Source organism: Chiloscyllium punctatum, chromosome 4 (genome assembly GCF_047496795.1).
Source record: "Chiloscyllium punctatum isolate Juve2018m chromosome 4, sChiPun1.3, whole genome shotgun sequence".
NCBI lineage: Eukaryota > Metazoa > Chordata > Chondrichthyes > Orectolobiformes > Hemiscylliidae > Chiloscyllium > Chiloscyllium punctatum.
In genome coordinates, this window is record NC_092742.1 from 99,282,308 (window position 1) to 99,302,945 (window position 20,638).

A 20,638-nucleotide genomic window follows, 5' to 3' on the forward strand; every position below is an offset into this window, starting at 1 on the left:
CCGTATCCCTCCATACATTTTTTTAAATTCATGAACCTATCCAAACGTCTTTTAAACATTGTATCCATATCCATTATATCCTCTGGAAGTTCATTCCAAACACTAACTACCCTCAGTGTAAAAATATTGCCCCTCATGTCTTTTTTTAAACCTTTCTCCTCTCACCTTAAAAATATGCTCCCTAGCTTTGAAACCCCCCACTGTAGGGAAAAGACATCTGACATTCATCTTATCTGTACCTGTCATGAGTTTATAAACCGCTATAAGGTACCCCTCAGCTTCCTATGCTCCAGTGAAAGAAATTCCAGCCTTCCAGCCTCTCTATATAACTCAAAACCCTCCACTCGCAGCAACATCCTGGTAAATCTCTTCCGAACCGTCTCCAGTTTAATAGTATCCTCCCCATAACAGGGCAACCAGAACAGAACACAATGCTCCAGAAGAGGACTCACCAACACCCTCTACAACCTCCACATGAACTCCCAACTCGAACTCATGATATGCTGGATTCACTAGTGTACTTTATGCACAAACACTTTGGACCCATTTACACACAGTAACATATCTGTGAAATAGGACCATAAATAGGCCACTCAGCCCTTCCAGCCTGTTCTGCTATTTAATAAGGTCACGGCTGATTTGGTCGTGTTTTGAATTCCACCTTCCCATCCATCCCGCTAACCTCTGATTCCATTGCCTAACAAGAACACACCCAGCTCCACCTGAAAAATATCCAATGACCCACCATCTCCCGCCTCTTGAAGCAGAGTTCTCCTCATCTCTGTCCTAAAAGGGTAACCAACAATGTTAAAACAATGCCCCCCCCCAGTTCAGTAGGCAGAAATGGGTACTGCAGATGCTAGAGATTAGAGTCAAGATTAGTGTGGTGCTGGAAAAGCACAGCAGGTCAGGCAGCATCCAATGAGCAGGAAAATCGACATTTTGGGCAAAAGCCCTTCCTCAGGAATTTTGCCTGAAATGTTGATTTTCCTGCTCCTTGGATGCTGCCTGACCTGCTGTGCTTTTCCAGCACCACTCTAATCTTGCCCCCAGTTCAAAACTCACCCACAAGGGATAACCACCCTGCATCTGTCAACTCACCATTAGTGAATGGATACACCAGAATGCAGTACTTTTTAGAACAATTAGAGCATTATTATATTGGACCTGCTAACATATTGGGATCCACTGGATCGACTACCATGTTGCATATGTTGGTGTACTGGGTCCATTCATTTAGTGGCTCTGCTAGGGTACCGGGTCATAATGTGACTAGGTGAGTAATCCAGAATCCCAGGCTAATGCTCTGGGGATATGTGTTCGAATCGCATGACAGATGGTATAATTTGAATTTTAAAATCTCAAATAAAAACTAGCCCAAATGTTGCCCATCTATTTGTTGTCAGTTGTCACAAAAATCCATCTGGTTCACTAATGCCCTTTAGGGATGGAAATCTGCCATCCTCACTCGGTCTGGCCGACTTGTGACTCCAGACCCATAGCAACATGACTGACTCTTGGTTACCCTCTGAAATGGCCAAATAAGCTACTTTGTTCAAGGGCAATTAGGAATGGGTAAGAAATGTTGGCTGTGTCGCGTGATGGTGGTCACATCTCATAAAAAAACGTTAAAGGAACCTTCCTTGTATTCTTTCCCCAACACATTTCTCTTCTCAGTGCCCTCACGATCTCACTGTTCCCATCCCCAGGACAAAGCCTTTCTCTAGTCACCTACAATACCACGAATAAAGACCCAGCTCTCTGGCCCTTGGCTCTTTATTCACTCAATAACTTTGAAACTTGAAAGGGTTCGGAAAGGATTTACAAGGATGTTGCCAGAGTTGGAATTTTCAGCTAGAGGGAGAGGCTGAATAGGCTGGGGCTGTCGGAGGCTGAGGGGTGACCTTATCGAGGTTTATAAAATCATGAGGGGCATGGATAGGATAAATAGACAAGGTCTTTTCCCTGGGATGGGGGATTGCAGAAATAGAGGGCATAGGTTTAGGGTGAGAGGGGAAAGATATAAAAGAGACCCAAGGGGCAACCTTTTCATGCAAAGGGTGGTGCAGGTATGGAATAAGCTGCCAGAGGAACTGGTAGGGGCTGGTACAATTACAACATTTAAAAGGCATCTGGATGGGTATATGAATAGGAAGGGTTTAGAGGGATATGGACCAGGTGCTGGCAAATGGGGCTAGATTAGTTTAGGATATCTGGTCAGCATGGACCAAAGGGTCTGTTTCATGCTGTATGACTCTATGACTCCATGTTGTTGACCCCAGTCACTTCCACACCTTTGAGGATCTAGTCCTAAGTAAAACTATCTGGCTGCCCAGTCATTGGATCTGATATGGCCCCTATCCTCACTCCCTGGACCAATCAATACAGACATGACCTCTACTGGTGCATACATGCTTTCGTCATTAATCTCCAACAGTACAAGTACCACCACAGCCTGATGTCCTTTGGTAAAATCGCACACTATTCATGAATTAATGGATCCCAGTAGATCAGCACGTCCGGTATAATAACACACAGAGTGACCCTGGTATCCATGGAATGGTTTTCCATGGTTGAGCTTACTTGTGGTTTACCATGGCCCAAACACACTATAGGGTACATTCCAGCACCAGGGACCAGGAGGCTGCTGGGAAGGGAGGTTTCCCATTTAAATGAATGGGTTCACTCCTATCCACGGTAGGTCCTGGAACTTAACTCTTGCGGGTACGGGGGTGGTGGGTGTCTACCGTACTCTCATTGTTCTAGAAAACACTACCCTAGTGGAGCCAGTAAATAACTGGACCCAGTACACCAACATACGCATTCTGATGGATAATTCTGAGATGCGAAGGTTTGGCCCTCTGCCTTCAACTATCCCCCTAATTTCATCTGCCTCCCTCCATCTCTCCCATCCTCATCTCCAACAATAAGTGTGAATGGTACATTGACTTTTCACTCAAGTTGACCACATCATTGAGCTGCCTCAGTCACATTTCCCCCTTCTACCTTCTCAAGCGCTGAAACTGACATCTTGCTCCAGCTTCTTTCTCAGCTCCATGTCACATCCACTTTCTCCATGAAAACACCACCCACTATACTCTTGACCAGCTACTTAGCCCAACTGTGCTAGCTGCTGCGGTAAAGAGATCTTTATCTCCTCAGGAGCTGTTCCCCTCCCATTCAAAAAAGGCACTGAAAATAATCTAAAAAGTAGTGCTGCCTCGAAACAGATCACTATTATAGAACCACGGTGGCACAGTGGTTAGCACTGCTGCCTCTCAGCGCCAGAGACCTGGGTTCAATTCCCGCCTCAGGCGACTGACTGTGTGAAGTTTGCACATTCTCCCCGTGTCTGCGTGGGTTACCTCCAGGTGCTCCGGTTTCCTCCCACAGTCCAAAAATGTGCAGGTCAGGTGAATTGGCCATGCTAAATTGCCCATAGTGTTAGGTATGGGATAAATGTAGGGGTATGGGTGGGTTGCACTTCGGCGGGTCGGTGTGGACTTGTTGGGCCGAAAGGCCTGTTTCCACACTGTAAGTAATCTAATCTAATCTAACCAGAAACTGAAGTGGACTTGCAATATGAACACAGTGGCTACCAGAGGAGGTCAGAAGCTAGGAATACTTTGGCAAATAACTCCCCAAAGCCTGTCAACCATCTACAAAGCACAAGTCAGGAGTCTAATTCATTGCAGTAGCTACTGTTGTTGTGGTATTGGACTCTGTGCTGGACTCAGGATAAAATTCCTGCCTTTAAAAAGAGCGGCACGGCGGCACAGCGCCAGAGACCCGGGTTCAATTCCCACCTCAGGCAACTGACTGTGTGGAGTTTGCACATTCTCCCTGTGTTTGCGTAGGTTTCCTCCGGGTGCTCCGGTTTCCTCCCACAATCCAAAGATATGCAGGTCAGGTGAATTGGCCATGCTAAATTGCCCGTAGTGTTAGGTAATGGGTAAATGTAGGGGTATGAGTGGGTTGCGCTTTGGCGGGTCAGTGTGGACTTGTTGGGCCGAAGGGCCTGTTTCCACACTATAATGTAATGTAAACGTAATGTAATCTAATGTAATGTAAAATGTAATGTAATGTAATGTAATCTAATCTAATTCAGTGATGGAGCACTGCCCACTTGCCTAGGTGAGTTCAGCTCCAACTACATTCAAGGAGCTTGACACTGTCCAGGACAAAGCAGCCCGCTTCATTGGCACCATATCCACTCCCTCCACCACCGATGCACAGTAGCAGCAACATGTACCATCTACAAGATGCACGGCAAAAATTCACCAAAGATCCTCAGACAGAACCTTCCAAACCCATGAACACTTCCATCTAGAAGGATAAGAGCAGCAGATACATGGGGACACCAAGTTCCCCTCCAAGCCACTCACCAACCTCACTTGGAAACATATCGCCATTCTGACAGTGTCGCTGGGTCAAAATCCTGGAACTCCCTCCCTGAGGGCATTCTGGGTCTACCTTCAGCCCAGGAACTTCAGCAGTTCAAGGAGGCAGCCCACTACCACCTTCCCAAGGGGTGATTCAGGATGGGCAATAAATGCTGGGGCAGCCAGTGACACCCACTCTCCATACGCAAGTGCAAGAAAACAGCAGAGGCTCTGTTCTGAGAGTGTAAACCAATCCTGAACAAGCCAGCCTCGACCCCTCTGCTCTTGCAAACCATCACTCTATCTCCATTTTCTCTCCAAAATCTTCGAATGTGCTGTCAGTTCAGACCTGTGGCTATTTTCCCTGGGGTCTTTCTTCTACCTCTCGCTGATCTGATTTCTGCTTCCTGCTCCGTGCTGAAATAGCTCTTACCAAGATGTCACGATGAAGGGGCATGAAGAGAAATAGTTAGGAAAACTGGATTCTTTTCTACATTGTACTGAAATTCTGTTTCTTTGAAAAATGGACCACTTCGCTGGACTCTTAAAATGGCTGAGGCTGATCACATGATCATATTTCTAGAAGCTTCTAAATCCCTTGCATTGTAGAGACATTCCAGTGAAAGCTTACACAGAGGGCTTGGAGAAATGGGGGTTGCCTGCCCCCAGCTAAATCTGGGCAAAGGAAAGCCTCAAAATATCATTTTGTTAAAGTGGACGCTAATGCTATTAGTTAATTCATCACCATGCAATGGGAGTTCTGATGGGGGAGGTGAAGCTCCATTGTTAGCTTAACAACCATCCAGTCAGCCCACTGAGATAGGACATCGAACAGAGAGACCTATTGGTTCAGGTATATAGTTCTTTGAAAGCAGATAGACAGGATGTTTAAAAAGGCATTAAGCACACTTGTTTCCATTGCTCAGACCATTGAGTACAGGAGTTGGGATGACATATTCAGGTTGTGTAGGATGTTGGTGAGGCCACTTTTGGAGTACTGGTTCTGGTCACCTGCTATATGAAGGATATTATTAAATTGGAGAGGGTTCAGAAAAGATTTACTAGATCTCCTCCCCTGTCCTGTCTTCCTTGGTGCCTGTACATTGGATTGAGTAGCGAAGCAATTCCCCTGTGTTTTGACTGCTTTGCTAATAAATTCCATCTTTGATTTAATCTTAAAATTTTTTGCTGCTGATTTATTTCCAAAATTGAAACTCCAAAAGTCTGGGTTCATTGGCGAGAATGGAGGGGTTAAGTTATTAGGACAGGCTGGATAGGCTAAGACTTTTTTCACTGGAGCGTAGCAGGTTGAGGGGTAACCTTTTCGAGGTTTATAAAATCATGAGGAGATAAGGTGAATTGTAAATGCTTTTTCCCCAGGATAAGGGAGTTCAAAACTAGAGGGCATATTTTTTAAGGTGAGAGGAGAAAGATTTAAAAGGGACATAAGTGGCAACTTTCAACAAACAGAAGGTGGTTCGTATGTAGAAAAAACTGCCAGAGGAAGTAGTAGATGCAGGTACAGTTAAAATATTTAAAAGACATCTGGCTGAGTACATGAATAGGAAAAGGTTTGGAGGGATGTGGGCCATAAGCAGGCAAACGGGACTAGTTTAGTTCAGGAACATGGTCGACATGGACTATTTGGACCAAAGGGTCTGTTTTCATGCTGTATGACTCCATGAAATACCTTGTCACTTGACTGAAATCAAAAGTGGTCGAATTACTTAAGTCTAAAAATTCTGGGATTCTGGGGGCTCGACCTCCACAGGGACAGACTGAGTTAGCAGCCTGACTCAGACCCTCCATCTCTGTCTCCAAATTACTGCTCGCAGGAAGCCTGCACTTGGCCTGTCCGAAGGAAAATGAGAGGGTCCAGCTCACTGAGGAAGTTACTTACTGGACACCGACCTCTGTAAATCACGTAAACTGATTTTATTCTCATTGTCAGTTATAACCTGTCTTCCTTAATGCCCTTTGTGCCTGTATGTTTGGATTGAGTAGTGAAGCGATTTCCCTGTGTTCTGACTGCTTTGCTAATAAATTCCATCTTTGATTTAATCTGAAGTTTTTTTTTTGCCGAGGATGTATTTTCAAAATTGAAATCCAAAAACCTGGTTTCGGGGAACACCCCTTTGGTCTACCTCAGTAAGGGGCAGGAGTAAAAAGAGAAATAAATAAATCAAACCATCTCAGGCTTAAGAGGGGAAAAGCAATTCTAATTTAACTGCAACCCCTCACTCCCACTTTGTCTGTCTGTGTCAAACGTCTTATGCTTGGTTCCTGTCAGGAGAATAGCTCCTCATCCTGTTCAATTTGCCTTGGTCTTTGACAGTGGATCACACTACCCTCTTCCAGTGCTCCTTTGTTGTTGTCCATTTCGGTGGGTCTCTCAGTGAAGGCAAGCATCATGTGCAGAGTTGAAATGAGGCTCCCTAGCAATACTGACAGCGCCCAGCACAAACTCACCACCACCTCTCTTGACCACCTCTCATTTGTCAGACTGCTCATTGAACATCTCATTATGGATGAGCAGAAATTACCTCCAATTAAACATTTGAAGCCAATGTGTTGGGTCCCTGTCACAAACTCTTGGCCCCGCACTAACACCAGTTCCATGTCCCTGACTGCTTCATTGTCCCAGACTGAATGAAACGCTTCATAACCTAACTGTCCTATTTGATGCTGTGAGTTTACAATCGCATATCCACTCTGCCATCGAAACTGCCAATTCCCCTCTTGTTCACACCAGATTAGCATATCTGCTGCTAAAAGCTTCATTCTTGTTTTTGTGACTTCCTCATTTGACCATTCAAATGCTCTCCCCTAGGCAGCTCTCCCATTTTTCACAAGCTCCTTTAAACTTCAAATCATCCAGAACATTCTGCCCATCCATTAACTATCACCAGGTTCCATCCCCTGTCACATCATTAATCTGCACTGGTCTTGCCTTCATTTTAAAATTCCCATCCTCACATGCAAATTCTCTCAGGTCTTTGGCCTTCCCCATCTCCAGGACACCCTCCAGACCAAGATTGTCACTGGACTGGTGTTCCTGAGGCCCAGGCTAAGGGACGCAGGTTCAAATGCTGCCAGAGTAGCTGGTGGAAAAGTAAATTCAACTACTAAACCATAAAACAAGTCACATCAATGGCTAGCACAAAGAAACAAAAGAACTGTGGATCCTGTAAGTCAGAAACAAAAGCAGAAGTTGCTGGGAAAGCTCAGCAGGTCCATCTGTGAAGAGAAATCAGAGTTATCTGAGCAAGGATCACAGGACTTGAAACATTAACTTGCATTTCTCTTCACAAATGCTGCCAGACCTGCTGAGCTTTTCCAGCAACCTCCGTTTCTGTCAATGGCTATCATGATGGTTGGTCATTAATATACTGTAGGGAAAGGAAGGCTGCCCTTCTTCGCTGGTCTACATGTCATAACAAAAAGAGTTGAGAAAAAATGTCTTTTTTCAATGATATTCATACCCTGTATCGTCCCATCCTCTGATCTCTTATACGTCCCTCACACTCGTCAGCTCATCACGGGGTGTACAATAACATAGTGGTTATGAGATGGAATAGTTCATCCAGAGGCCTGGGCTAGCACTCTAGTGACAACCGTACAGCTGGGGAAATTGGTCTTGTGCAAGTCTGGTCTATAGTCCCCTGGTCTGGTCAAAGTATTATTCTGGTCCCACAGAGGGATAGTTGAGTCTGAATTATCTTCTGAACCAGCTGAACAAGACACTCTCTTTCTCTCCATTTTTTTCCTGGGATAGGATTTGGTGTCCATCCCTAATTGCCCTTGCACTGAGTGGCAGGGTCCTTTTAGAGAGTGGGTAAGAGTCAAACACTTTGCTTTGAGTCTGGAGTCACTTGTAGGCCAAATGAGATAGAGTCAGAGAGTCAAAAACAGAAATTGCTGGAAAAGCTCAGCTAGTCTGGCAGCATCTATGAAGAGAAGTCAGAGTCAATGTTTCGGATCTGGTGATCCTACCTCAGAACCCAGAGTCATAGGTTCATACAGCACGGAAACAGAATCTTTGGTCCAAACAGCCCATGCCGATCATGATCCCAAACTAGACTAGTCCCACCTACCTGCGCTTGGCCCATATCCCACAAAACATTTCTTATTCATGTACTTATCCAAATGTCTTTTAAACGCTGTGGATATACCCTCATCCAACACTTCCTCTGGAAGTTCATTCCACACATGAACCACCCTCTTTCCCTTAGTCATTTTAACAAAGCACCAAACTACTCAAGTTTGGTGCAAAATGACTAACTGTATTAAATAAAAGTTATTTTAAATGATTTGGCAGGTGTGGTGGAGGTGGGAAGCCCATTTTGCCTGAGTCTTGGGCAGAGCACTACAGACTCAGACTTGCTGGGTTGCCGCCATCTTGGATCTCCATGAACCACCCTCTATGTAAAAACGTTTCCACAAGTGTCTTTCTAAAATCTTTCTCCTCTCACCTTAAAAATATGCCCCCTGAGTCTTGAAATCTTCCACCCTAGGGAAAAGACACCTGCCATTCACTTTGTCTATGCCCCTGTTGATTTTATAAAGTTCTTTGAGGTCACCTATCAACCTCATAAGCTCCAGTGAAAAAAAAGAGTCCCAGCCTATCCAGCCTCTCCTTACAACTCAAACCCAGATTTCCTTCCCTAAAGAATACGAGTGGAATCAATGTGTTCAGAGAGATGCGTTGCACACCTCAGGAGTAGGTGGGACTTGGACCTGTGTCTGTTGGCTTACAATTAGGGACACGGACATTATTGAATAGCAATCGATGATCGTTGCCATGATAACCGCAACTAAGGTGAGTGGGAAGCTCCAGCTTCAAAATAATTGAATGAAAATTCCACCAGTTGCCATGGTGAGATTTGAAACCAAATAATCAAAGCAGTGGCTTGGATCTCTGGCCTTACCTGCCCCCACATCACCTCCCTGGGATGGGAACCGGCAATAAATGCTTCCTCTCAATGGCTACATCCCATGAATGAGTGAAAAAAAAAATAGACATTTGCAGCTTTGCCTTCAGCTGCCTAGCCCTGAGCCCTGGAATTATCATCTTAATTAAACCGCTGTCTCTCCAGCTCTCTCTCCTCATTAAGTCGTTCCTTAAAACCTACCTCTTTGGCCAAGCTTTCAGCCACCTGGTTTCTTTTGACTTGTTGACAATTATACCCTCCCACATAGCTGAGAAGAGCCCTGCGACGGCTTCTGATGCGAGATGTGTTATTTAAGTACATGTTGATCTTTTTGTTAACCACATCCTTGGCAAGCAACACTACTTTCTGTGGGGACATGTCTAGTCTGTATCCCAATCAGTGTCTCTTTGAACATTTCCAACGAATACATCTTATTTGATAAGTTTTCATTCCAATCTATCCGGGCTACTACCCCCCATCGCGATATTACTGAAATATTTTCTGGACATTGCAGTGCAAAGGTAGTGTGCATACTTATAGACAAGGAGTACGGCGTTCACGTCCCACTTACTCCAGAAATGTGTCCAAACAGGTCGATTAATAAAGAAAAGAAAATGAACCAAAGAACTGCACATGCTGGAAATCAGACACAAAATCGGAAATTGCTGGAAAAAACTCAGGTGGTCTGGCAGCATCTATGGAGAGAAAGCAGAGGTAATGTTTTGGAAGACTCACTGGACTTGAAACATTAACGCTGCTGTCTCTCCACAGCCTAGATTTTTAAAAATCCATATTCATAGAACATAGAACATAGAAAAATACAGTGCAGTACAGGCCCTTCGGCCCTCGATGTTGCGCCGATCCAAGCCCACCTAACCTACACTAGCCCAATAACCTCCATATGCTTGTCCAATGCCCGCTTAAATGACCATAAAGAGGGAGAGTCCACCACTGCTACTGGCAGGGCATTCCATGAACTCACAACCCGCTGAGTAAAAAATCTACCCCTAACATCTGTCCTATACCTACCACCCCTTAATTTAAAGCTGTGTCCCCTAGTAACAGCTGATTCCATACGCGGAAAAAGGTTCTCACTGTCAACCCTATCTAAACCCCTAATCATCTTGTACACCTCTATCAAATCTCCCCTAAACCTTCTTTTCTCCAATGAGAAAAGCCCCAAGTGCCTCAGCCTTTCCTCATACGATCTTCCTACCATGCCAGGCAACATCCTGGTAAACCTCCTCTGCACTCGTTCCAATGCCTCCACATCCTTCCTATAGTATGGCGACCAAAACTGCACACAATACTCCAGATGAGGCCGCACCAGAGTCTTATCCAACTGCAACATGACCTCAGGACTCCGGAACTCAATTCCTCTACCAATAAAGCCCAGTACCAATATGCCTTCTTCACAGCAGTATTTACCTGGGTGGCAACTTTCAAAGATCTGTGTACATGGACACCAAGATCCCTCTGCTCATCCACGCTACCAAGTATCTGACCATTAGCCCAGTAATCCATCTTCTTGTTACTCCTACCAAAGTGAATGACTTCACACTTCACACATTGAACTCCATTTTCCACCTTTCTGCCCAGCTCTGCAACTTATCTATATCCCGCTGTAACCTGCCACATCCTTCTTCGTTGTCCACAACTCCACCGACTTTCGTGTCATCCGCAAACTTGCTCACCCAGCCTTCAAGCCCCTCCTCCAGGTCATTTATAAAAATGACAAACAGCAATGGTCCCAAAAAGGATCCTTGTGGAACACCGCTAGTAACTGCACTCCAAGATGAACCTATACCATCAACTACTACCCTCTGTCTCCTTCCAGCCAGCCAATTCCTAATCCAAACCTCTAATGCACCCTCAATGCCATACCTCCGTAGTTTTTGCATTAGCCTACCATGGGGTACCTTATCGAACGCCTTACTAAAATCCATATACACCACATCTACTGCTTTACCCTGGTCCACTTCCTTGGTCACCTTCTCAAAGAATTCAATAAGGTTTGTGAGGCACGACCTGCCCTTCACAAAACCATGCTGACTATCCTTGATCACATTATTCCTATCCAGATGTTCATAAATCCTATCCCTTACAATTCTCTCTAAGACTTTGCCCACAACAGAAGTGAGACTCACTGGCCTATAGTTACTCGGGCTATCCCTGCTCCCCTTCTTGAACAAGGGGACCACATTCGCTATCCTCCAGTCTTCTGGCACTATTCCTGTAGACAACGACGACATAAAAATCAAGGCCAATGGCTCCGCTATCTCCTCCCTTGCTTCCCAGAGGATCCTAGGATAAATGCCATCAGGCCCAGGGGACTTATCTATTTTCATCCTTTCCAGTATTCCCCAGACCTCTTCCCTACGTACCTCAAGGCCATCCATTCTAATCACTTGTGACTCAATATTCACATCAGCAACAGTGTCCTGTTCCTGAGTGAATACTAACGAAAAGTATTGATTTAGTGTCTCACCAATCTCCTCCGCCTCCACGCACAACTTCCCACTACTATCCTTGACTGGACCGATACCTACCCTAGTCATTCTTTTATTCCTGACATACCTATAGAAAGCCTTTGGGTTTTCCCTAATCCTACCAACTAAGGACTTTTCATGTCCCCTTCTCGCTGCTCTTAGCTCTCTCTTTAGATCCTTCCTGGCTACCTTATAACTCTCAATCGCCCCAATTGAACCTTCACGCCCCATCTTTACATAGGCTGCCCTCTTCCTTTTCACAAGGGATTCCAATTCCTTATTAAACCACGGCTCCCTCACAAGACCCTTTACTCCCTGCCTGACTGGTACATACTTATCAAGGACACCCAGTAGCTGTTCCTTGAACAATCTCCACATATCATTTGTGTTCTTCCCTTGAAGCCTATTTTTCCAATCCACGCATCCTAAGTCATGCTTCACCGCCTCATAATTTCCCTGCCCCCAGCTATAACTCTTGCCCTGTAGTACACACTTATCCCTCTCCATCACTAGAGTAAAAGTCACCGAGTTGTGGTCACTGCCCCCGAAGTGCTCACCTACCTCCAAGTCTAACACCTGGCCTGGTTCATTACCTGGAACCAAATCCAGTATGGCCTCACCTTTTGTGGGCCTGTCTACATATTGTGTCAGGAAACCCTCCTCCATACATTGGACAAACACCGACCCATCTAACGAACTCGAGCTATAGCTTTCCCAGTCAATATCTGGGAAGTTAAAGTCCCCCATAACAACCACCCTGCTATTTTCACTCTTCTCCTGAATCATCCTCGCAATACTTTCCTCTACTTCTCTCGGACTATTAGGAGGCCTGTAGAAAACTCCTAACAGGGTGACCTCACCTTTCCTATTTCTAACCTCTGCCCACACTACCTCAGATGGCAAGTCTTCCTCCATCACCCTTTCTCCTGCTGTAATACTATCCTTGACAAGCAATGCCACACCTCCCCCTCTTTTACCCCCACCTCTGACCCTACTAAAACATTGAAATCCTGGAACCTGCAACAGCCAATCCTGTCCCTGTTCTACCCACGTCTCTGTAATGGCCACAACATCGAAGTCCCAGGTACCAACCCATGCTGCAAGCTCACCTACCTTATTTCTTATACTTCTGACACTTCAAGCCACCTTCCTGTTTACAGGCACCCTCCTTCGAGATTGATGCCATGTTCCTAACCTCCCTACACTCCAGGTCCTGCACCCTAAAGCTACAGTCCAGGTTCCCATGCCCCTGCAGAGTTAGTTTAAACCCTCCCAAAGAGCACTAGCAAACCTCCCCCCAAGGATGCTGGTGCCCCTCAGGTTCAGGTGGAGACCATCCTGTTTATAGAGGTCCCACCTTCCCCAGAAAGAACCCCAGTTGTCCAGAAACCGGAATCCCTCCCTCCTGCACCATCCCATTCTGGTCATTGTCTCCTCGATGCGCTCCACTTGTCCCATTCCATGTCTTACAGTTGCAACTGGCCTCTCTCTTTTCCAAAACTAAATCATTCTTTGCATTGAAATGGATCTACTCTGGGCCAGCCTGCCCTTCAAGAAGCTCAATACCATTCAGGCCAACACCATTCCTGACGACAGGCTTTTGCCTGAAACATTGATTTTCCTGCTCCTCAGATGCTGCCTGACCTGCTGTGCTTTTCCAGCACCAGTCGAATCTTTGATACCACTCAGGTCAAAACAGTTCAGTAGATTAGCACCACATCCACTCCCTCGACCACCAATACCCGACAGCAGCATTCCGTATGATCTACAGGGTGCACTGCAGAAGTTCACCAAAGATCCTCAGACTGCAACTTCCAAACGCACGACTACTTCCATGCAGAAGTACAAGGGCAGCAGATATGTGAGAACACTACCACTTGCAAGTTCCCCGCCATGTCACTCACCATCCCCATTTGAAAACATATTACCATTCATTCACAGTTGCTGGATCAAAACTCTGGAACTCCCTTCTTAAAGATATTGTGGATCAACCTACAGCACGTGGACTGCGGCAGTTTGAGAAGTCAGCTCACCAAACCTTCTCAAGGGCAACGAGGGACAGGCAATAAATGCCCATAATTGAATCATTAGCATTTCTGTCTGCAGAATTCTGTTTATCTTGCTACAGCTCCTTTACTTGGCATTGTTCACAAAGTTCAATATCTTTATTGAAGGGTATGTAAAGAGATTTGATATATTAGTGCTTAGAACGTGAGCAACACTGGCAATGTCAAATTGACTTTCTGATCCTGGTAGTTTCAAGAAGGTGTTGTCAATGACCCCTCTGTACTAACCACCCTTACACAGTGTATTCATTTGACTGTACATTAGACTTGTTTGTGCAGTCACTTTATCTCTAAAGGGATAATTAGTGGATTGCCCACGTAGTATCTCTCAGATTTCAGTTTTCAGGTAACACAGGCAGTGAGGGGGTGGGGTGTCAAACGTTTACAACTAATTTGCTTGCTCAGAACATGGGTATTGCAGTCACACGCACGTTCTTTAGCGAGAGCATTGGTAAACCAGCTGAGGTTTTGCACAGATCGTAGAGATTAAAGAATGGTTACAGCATAGGAGGCCATTCAGCCCATCGCGTCTATATCGCTGTCTGCATGAACACTTTGCCTAGTGCCACTCCCCTGCCCTGCATATTTTTCCTCTTTAGATAATGATCCAATTCTCTTTTGAAAACCACAACAGAACCTGCCTCCACCACACGCTAAGGCAGTGCATTCCAGAACCCAGCCACTTGCTGCATTAAGATATTTTTGCTCATGTCACTGCTGCCTCTTTCACCAATCACCATAAACCAGCGTCATCTGCTTCTCGATTTTCTTCCTATAGGAACATTTTCTCCTTATCTGCTCTGTACAGCCTCCATGTGGTTCTGTAATCCTTTGTCAAATTTCCTCTTAAGCCACTCTTCCCCAAGAAAAGCAGCCCCAACCTCTCCAAACTGTGCATGAAACTGAAATTCCTCATCCCTGGAACTATTTGCATGAATCTCTTCTACACTCTCTCTCTGTCTGTCTGTCTCTGTCTCCAAAGCCTTCTCATCTTTCCTAAAGTGTTTTGCATGGGACTAGATGCTATTGGCCACTGAGATGGGACCAGTGTTCACTGCAGGTTTATCATAACTTCCTTGTTCTTGTACTCTATGTCCCCAGTTTGATGATTAGATTAGATTCCCTACAGTGTGGAAACAGGCCCTTCAGCCCAACAAGTCCACACTCGACCCTTCAAAGAGTAACCCACCAAGACCCTAATGCACCTAGCACTATGGGCAATATTGCAGGGCCAATTCACCTGAACTGCACATCTTTGGACTGTGGGTGGAAACCAGAGCACCCGGAGGAAACCCACGCAGACACGGGGAGAATGTGCAAACTCCACACAGTCAGTCACCCAAGGCTAGAATTGAACCTGGGACCCCGGCACTGTGAGGCAGCAGTGCTAACCACTGAGCCACCATGCCACCCCTATATAAAGCCCAGCATTCCAGAATGTTTTTTTAAACCCATTTCTCAACTTGCCCAGATGCTTTTATTGTTTTATACACATATACCTCCAGCTCACTCGGATGTTGCGCCCTCTTCAGAAAGATAACCTTCATCCTGCATTTTATTTTTCTCCTTAGCCCACCAAATCTATCATTTCACATTCCTCCACGTTAAACTCCACCTGCCACCTTGGTAAAAACAATGACTGCAGATGCTGGAAACCAGATTCTGGATTAGTGGTGCTGGAAGAGCACAGCAGTTCGGGCAGCATCCAAGGAGCTTCGAAATCGACGTTTCGGGCAAAAGCCCTTCAGGCTTTTGCCCGAAACGTCAATTTCGAAGCTGCTTGGATGTTGCCTGAACTGCTGTGCTCTTCCAGCACCACTAATCCAGAATCCACCTGCCATCTGCCTGTCCATTCTAGCAGCGTGATTATCTCCTTTTAAACGTCCACACAGCCGTTCTCACAATCACAGTGATTCCGAATGGTCATTAGGGGGCTCGATCATGAGCACATCCCTGTGAACCTTCCTCCAGCTGGAAGAACTGCGCGCCAAACTCCGCTCTGTGTTCTGTCACACAACCAATTTCACCTCTGATGTGGCTCGCCCTTTTGTTCCATTGTTGATACAGCTCCAACTGTACAAGGCAAAGTCGGTCAGACTCCAGCTGGAATATTGTGAACAATTCTGGGCCCCTTATCTGAGGAAAGACACAGTGCCATCGGAAGCAATCCAGGGAAGGGATTGTCCACTGGGCTGCTCCTGGGTATGGAGATCTTGTGAGGAGAGGTTGAGTTGTTTGGGCGTGTACTCATTGGATTTTAGACAATTGAGAGGCGACCTTACAAGATTCTTAGGAGAGTTGACAGAGTAGACACGGAAAGGTTGTTTCCCCCTTGTAGGTCTATGAGCAGAGGGCATCGTCTCAGAATAAGGGGACCACCCATTCAAGACAGAAGTTAGGAGGCATTTCTTCTTAGAAGGTAGCAAATCTGTGGAATTCTGTACCGCAGAGGGCTGCAAGGCTGTCTTTTTAAGTACATTCAAGACTGAGAGAGACAGACTTTTAATCAGTAGGGGGGGGTTGAGGGAAAAAGTTGGGAAAATTGAGTTGGGGACTGTCAGATCAGCCACGATCGTGTTAAATGGCAAAGCAGACTCGATGGGTTGAATGGTCTACTTCTGCTTCTATGTCAGATGTTCTCAGGGACTTTTTTTTAAAATCTTCTCACGTCAACAGGTTTACCAGAATTGTTAGCTTCTAGTCCCCACAGCCTGATTTGAACTCCTGAGCTCTTACTTGGCCTGTGCTGGAGCTCTGGAGCACTAACCCACTCACCCACACACACCAGAGTTTCAGAACAAACCAATATGACTCGACTCCTCCTAAAGTGTCAGTCTGTGGGTAAGACCCCAGCTGCCTGGCAGTCCCGAGTTGCTTACCTGAATTTGTTTGGTTGTGGTGCCTCTTGCTGATGTACCTGGCGAGCTCTCCGAGGGCAGACTGCTGTTGAATGGGTGACCAGTGGAGCCACGATTTGGAGAGCCGGGGGAGGTGCTGTGTCCCCTCGCGCCCTTTGGGCTGGAGCGACCGAAGAAGCAAGAGATGGGCCTCCAGCCCAGACTGTTCCTTCTCCCCGGTCTCAGCCTTCTCTCCACGTGGGGCTGGGTGGTCTCCGAGGGGATCCTGTCAGAGGGGAGAGCGCCACCCTGAGCTCCAGGTGGAAGAGGGTGTGTCCTCTGCCGCTCGTACTCCAGCGAGGGGATGGACAGGTTCTGGACCGACTTGTTCAAGTGGGGCCCACCCCCGTTCAGTTGGCCGCTCCCGCCCTCTCCTCCACGGCTCTTGCCGTGGTGACCACGGGTGAAGATCCTGCTCCAGCGGTGGGTGGAACTGGGCGGCTTCTGCGACATCTCCCGGGCGCCGTCTTCTTCGATCCTCCTCAGTGGACAGGGCTTCCCCTGAGACAAACAGACCGTGTTTCTCCGCAAAGAGTTGGACCTCGACACCGAGACTTTCTGCAGGTCAGCCAGCAGCTCCGTGATGTGGCCGTTGGCCGCCGACTTGCTTCCACGGACGATGGGCTGCGCAATAAAAGACAGGTCAATTCAGGAAGGAAAGGTGAATAGCAAATGAGGTCACAGAATTGAAAATCACAGAACACCAGGTTATAGTCCAACAGGTTTAATTGGAACCACAACCACCCAATGAAGGAGCAGCGCTCCGAAAGCTAGTGCTTCCAATTAAACCTGTTGGACTATAAACTGGTGTTGTGTGATTTTTAACTTTGTCCACCCCAGTCCAACACCGGCATCTCCAAATCATGAGGTCACAGAAGCCAGTGAACAGTTTGAATTAGTATTTCCAACCCAAGGCTCCAAAAGAATATTAATTTGGATATTAAAAGAAGGCCATCGCCAGATACTATCCACTAGACACCCTGAGGAAACGTGCTCAGTGAAGTTTGAGACATGACTTCCCATGCAAAAAAGCTGCCTCTTTTCTCTCTCGCTTTCCAGCTTTCAGACACTGGCTGGTAATCGATAAGGCTTTCCAGCTGACAGGAGAAGTCTCACAGGACAAGGCTCTGCTCCATCTCTGCAGAGTGAACACTCTCGCCCTGTAACAATCTCTAATGTAAACCTTCACAATGTCTGATCAGAACAATGAACTATTCACCCTTTCCACAATGCTAGAAGGAATGAGAAATACACCCAAGGTATGATCACAGCAATCCAAAGCAAAAAGGTCTGTATTTCTGTATACAGGATGAGTTCAGACCAGTACCAGTGCTTCCCAGTCTTTCCTTCAGATCTTCAAACACTCACCCATCCAAGCTTGGACTTTCTCCTAACTCCCTCAGATCAACAGCTGTCAACCCAACATGCATGAACCTGGCTTTAATCACTTACTTCAGCGACAATTCTGAAGCAGAACCTTCCTCCCAGGTTCGGGTAAATGCAATGACGTTAAATCCTGTGATCCACACTCACTCACACTCCATCAGCCCCACACTGAGTGATGAGGTGTCAGAGTTCCTGCCGCCTCCAACCCTTGCATCATCCTCCTACCACAGGCATGAAGCATGAGCAAAGCAAGCCAAGTCACTGCAGAGTCCTCAGAAAAATTCAAAAATATATTTTGCATTAAAGGTTTTGAGGATTGCATGTCTTTCCTGTTAACAAACTGCACATCCTACCATGATGTGCAGACTAGGTGGATTAGCCGTGAGAAATGGGCGGCATGGTCAGCACTGCTGCCTCACAGCGCCAGAGACCTGGGTTCAATTCCCACCTCAGGCGACACTCTGTGTGGAGTTTGCATATTCTCCCCGTGTCTGAATGGGTTTCCTCCGGGTGCTCCAGTTTCCTCCCACAATTCAAAAATGTGCAGGTCTGGTGAATTGGCCATGTTAAATTGCCTGTAGTGTTAGGTGAAGGGGTAAATGTAGGGGAATGGGTCTGGGTGGGTTACGCTTCAGCGGGTCAATGTGGACTTGTTGGGCCGAAGGGCCTGTTTCCACAGTGTAAGTAATATAAACATATATAATCTAAATGCAGGGTGACAGGGTAGGAGGGGGGGGACTGGGTCCGTGTGGGATGATCTTCAGAGGGTTAGTGTGGACTCGATGTGTAGGGATTCTATGATTCTCCACCGCTGGATTCAAAAATAAGGGAAAAGCTTTCTGACAGAGAAAGAATCTCATCAACCCTTTCAGAATTAATTGACTAACACAGACATGCACAATCACGTACAAAGACTCAAACAACCAGTCACGCTCACATGAATTTATGCATACACTTGTACATTCATATTCACAAACACATGCACACACACACACACACACCGCTACACATTGACTGTACAGCCTCACACTGACTGACATTCACACAGATGTACCCAGACTCATATGCCCCAAGGTTCACACACACACTCACTCACACAGGCATTACCATCTCTGAATCCCCCACTGTCAACATCCTGGGGTCACCACTGACCAGAAATTCAACTGGACTCGCCACATGAACACAGTGGCTACAAGAGCAGGTCAAAGACCAGGAATACTGCAGCAAGTAACTCACCTCCTGACTCATCTACAAGGCACAAGTCAGGAGTGTAATAGAATATTCCCCACTTGCCTCAATGGGTGCAGCTCCAACAACACTCAAGAAGCTTAACACCATCTAGGACAAAGTAGCCCACTTGATTGGCACTACATCCACAAGCATTCACTCCCTCCACCACTGATGCTCAGTAGCAGTACTGAGTACTACCTACAAGATGCACTGCTGAAATTCACCAAAGATCCTCACACAGCACCTGCTAACCCCATGAACACTTCCATCTAGAAGGACAAGGGCAACAGTTACATGGGAACACCACCCCCTACAAATTCCCTTCCAAGGCATTCACCATTCGACTTGGAAATATATCATCATTCCTTCACTGTTGCTGGGTCAAAGTCCTGGGGAATTCCCTCCCTAAGGGCATTGTGAGTCTACCAACAGGACATGAACTGCTGTGGTTCAAGAAGGCAGCTCATCACCACCTTCTAAAGGGTAACTAGAGACAGGCAATAAATGCTGACCCAACCAGTGATGTCCACATCCCATGAATGAACAAAACACAACTTGGGCACTCACACACTCGCAAATGTCCAAAGTCTTACCTGACACAAACACACACTGATCCTCACACACCCTGACCTATAATCATTCCCTCACACTCACCCAGTCATACAGTTGCACGTAGACCCCTGTGTTCACACACTGCTAAGTTCACTTGGGGCAGCCTTCAGTCTCATAAGACAATTTCCTAAGGGTGGCAACTTTACACAGGCTGCCAATCCAGACCTGTTTTTTTTTTAATGAAAGATAGGAGCTCCTCATTTCTGACAGAAGATTTTGCTCATGTCTCCCTCAGAACTACCATTCTGACAGTTCTTTCATGGCATCACCAAGCTGATGCATGTGATTGAGCCAGTGCAGAGGACATTCCCTTAGCAATATGAGTATGCTGATGGACTTAGCATGCTTCAGGAACTCAATCTTAATGATCTTATTGTGCCAAAAGATTATGAAGATACTTGTGAGACAGCGAACGTGGAAAGTATTCAGCCTTTTCTTTTGCCTGGCCTATGTTCTCCAGGTCTCACCCATACTCACAGACACTCAACTGCACTCACAATGACACTCTAACACACGCTCACACTGACACTCACACTCAAACTGACTCACACTCAAACTGACTCACATTCACCGGCATACACATTCATATTGATATATACTCACATGAATGCATATTCACACTGACACACACATGCGCTGATACTC

The 20,638-nt window shown here is 46.2% G+C and overlaps 1 protein-coding gene across 1 annotated transcript in view; it reads right to left on the reverse strand.

The window, feature by feature from the left end:
- The window catches only part of LOC140476578 (serine/threonine-protein kinase PAK 4-like), a 78,545-nt gene that overhangs the window by 35,666 nt on the left and 22,241 nt on the right, over positions 1 to 20,638 (reverse strand). Inside the window, exon 3 of the mRNA XM_072569389.1 lies at positions 16,748 to 17,389. Coding sequence (XP_072425490.1) covers positions 16,748 to 17,389 — 642 coding nt within the window. The remainder of the gene's footprint in view (positions 1 to 16,747; positions 17,390 to 20,638) is intronic.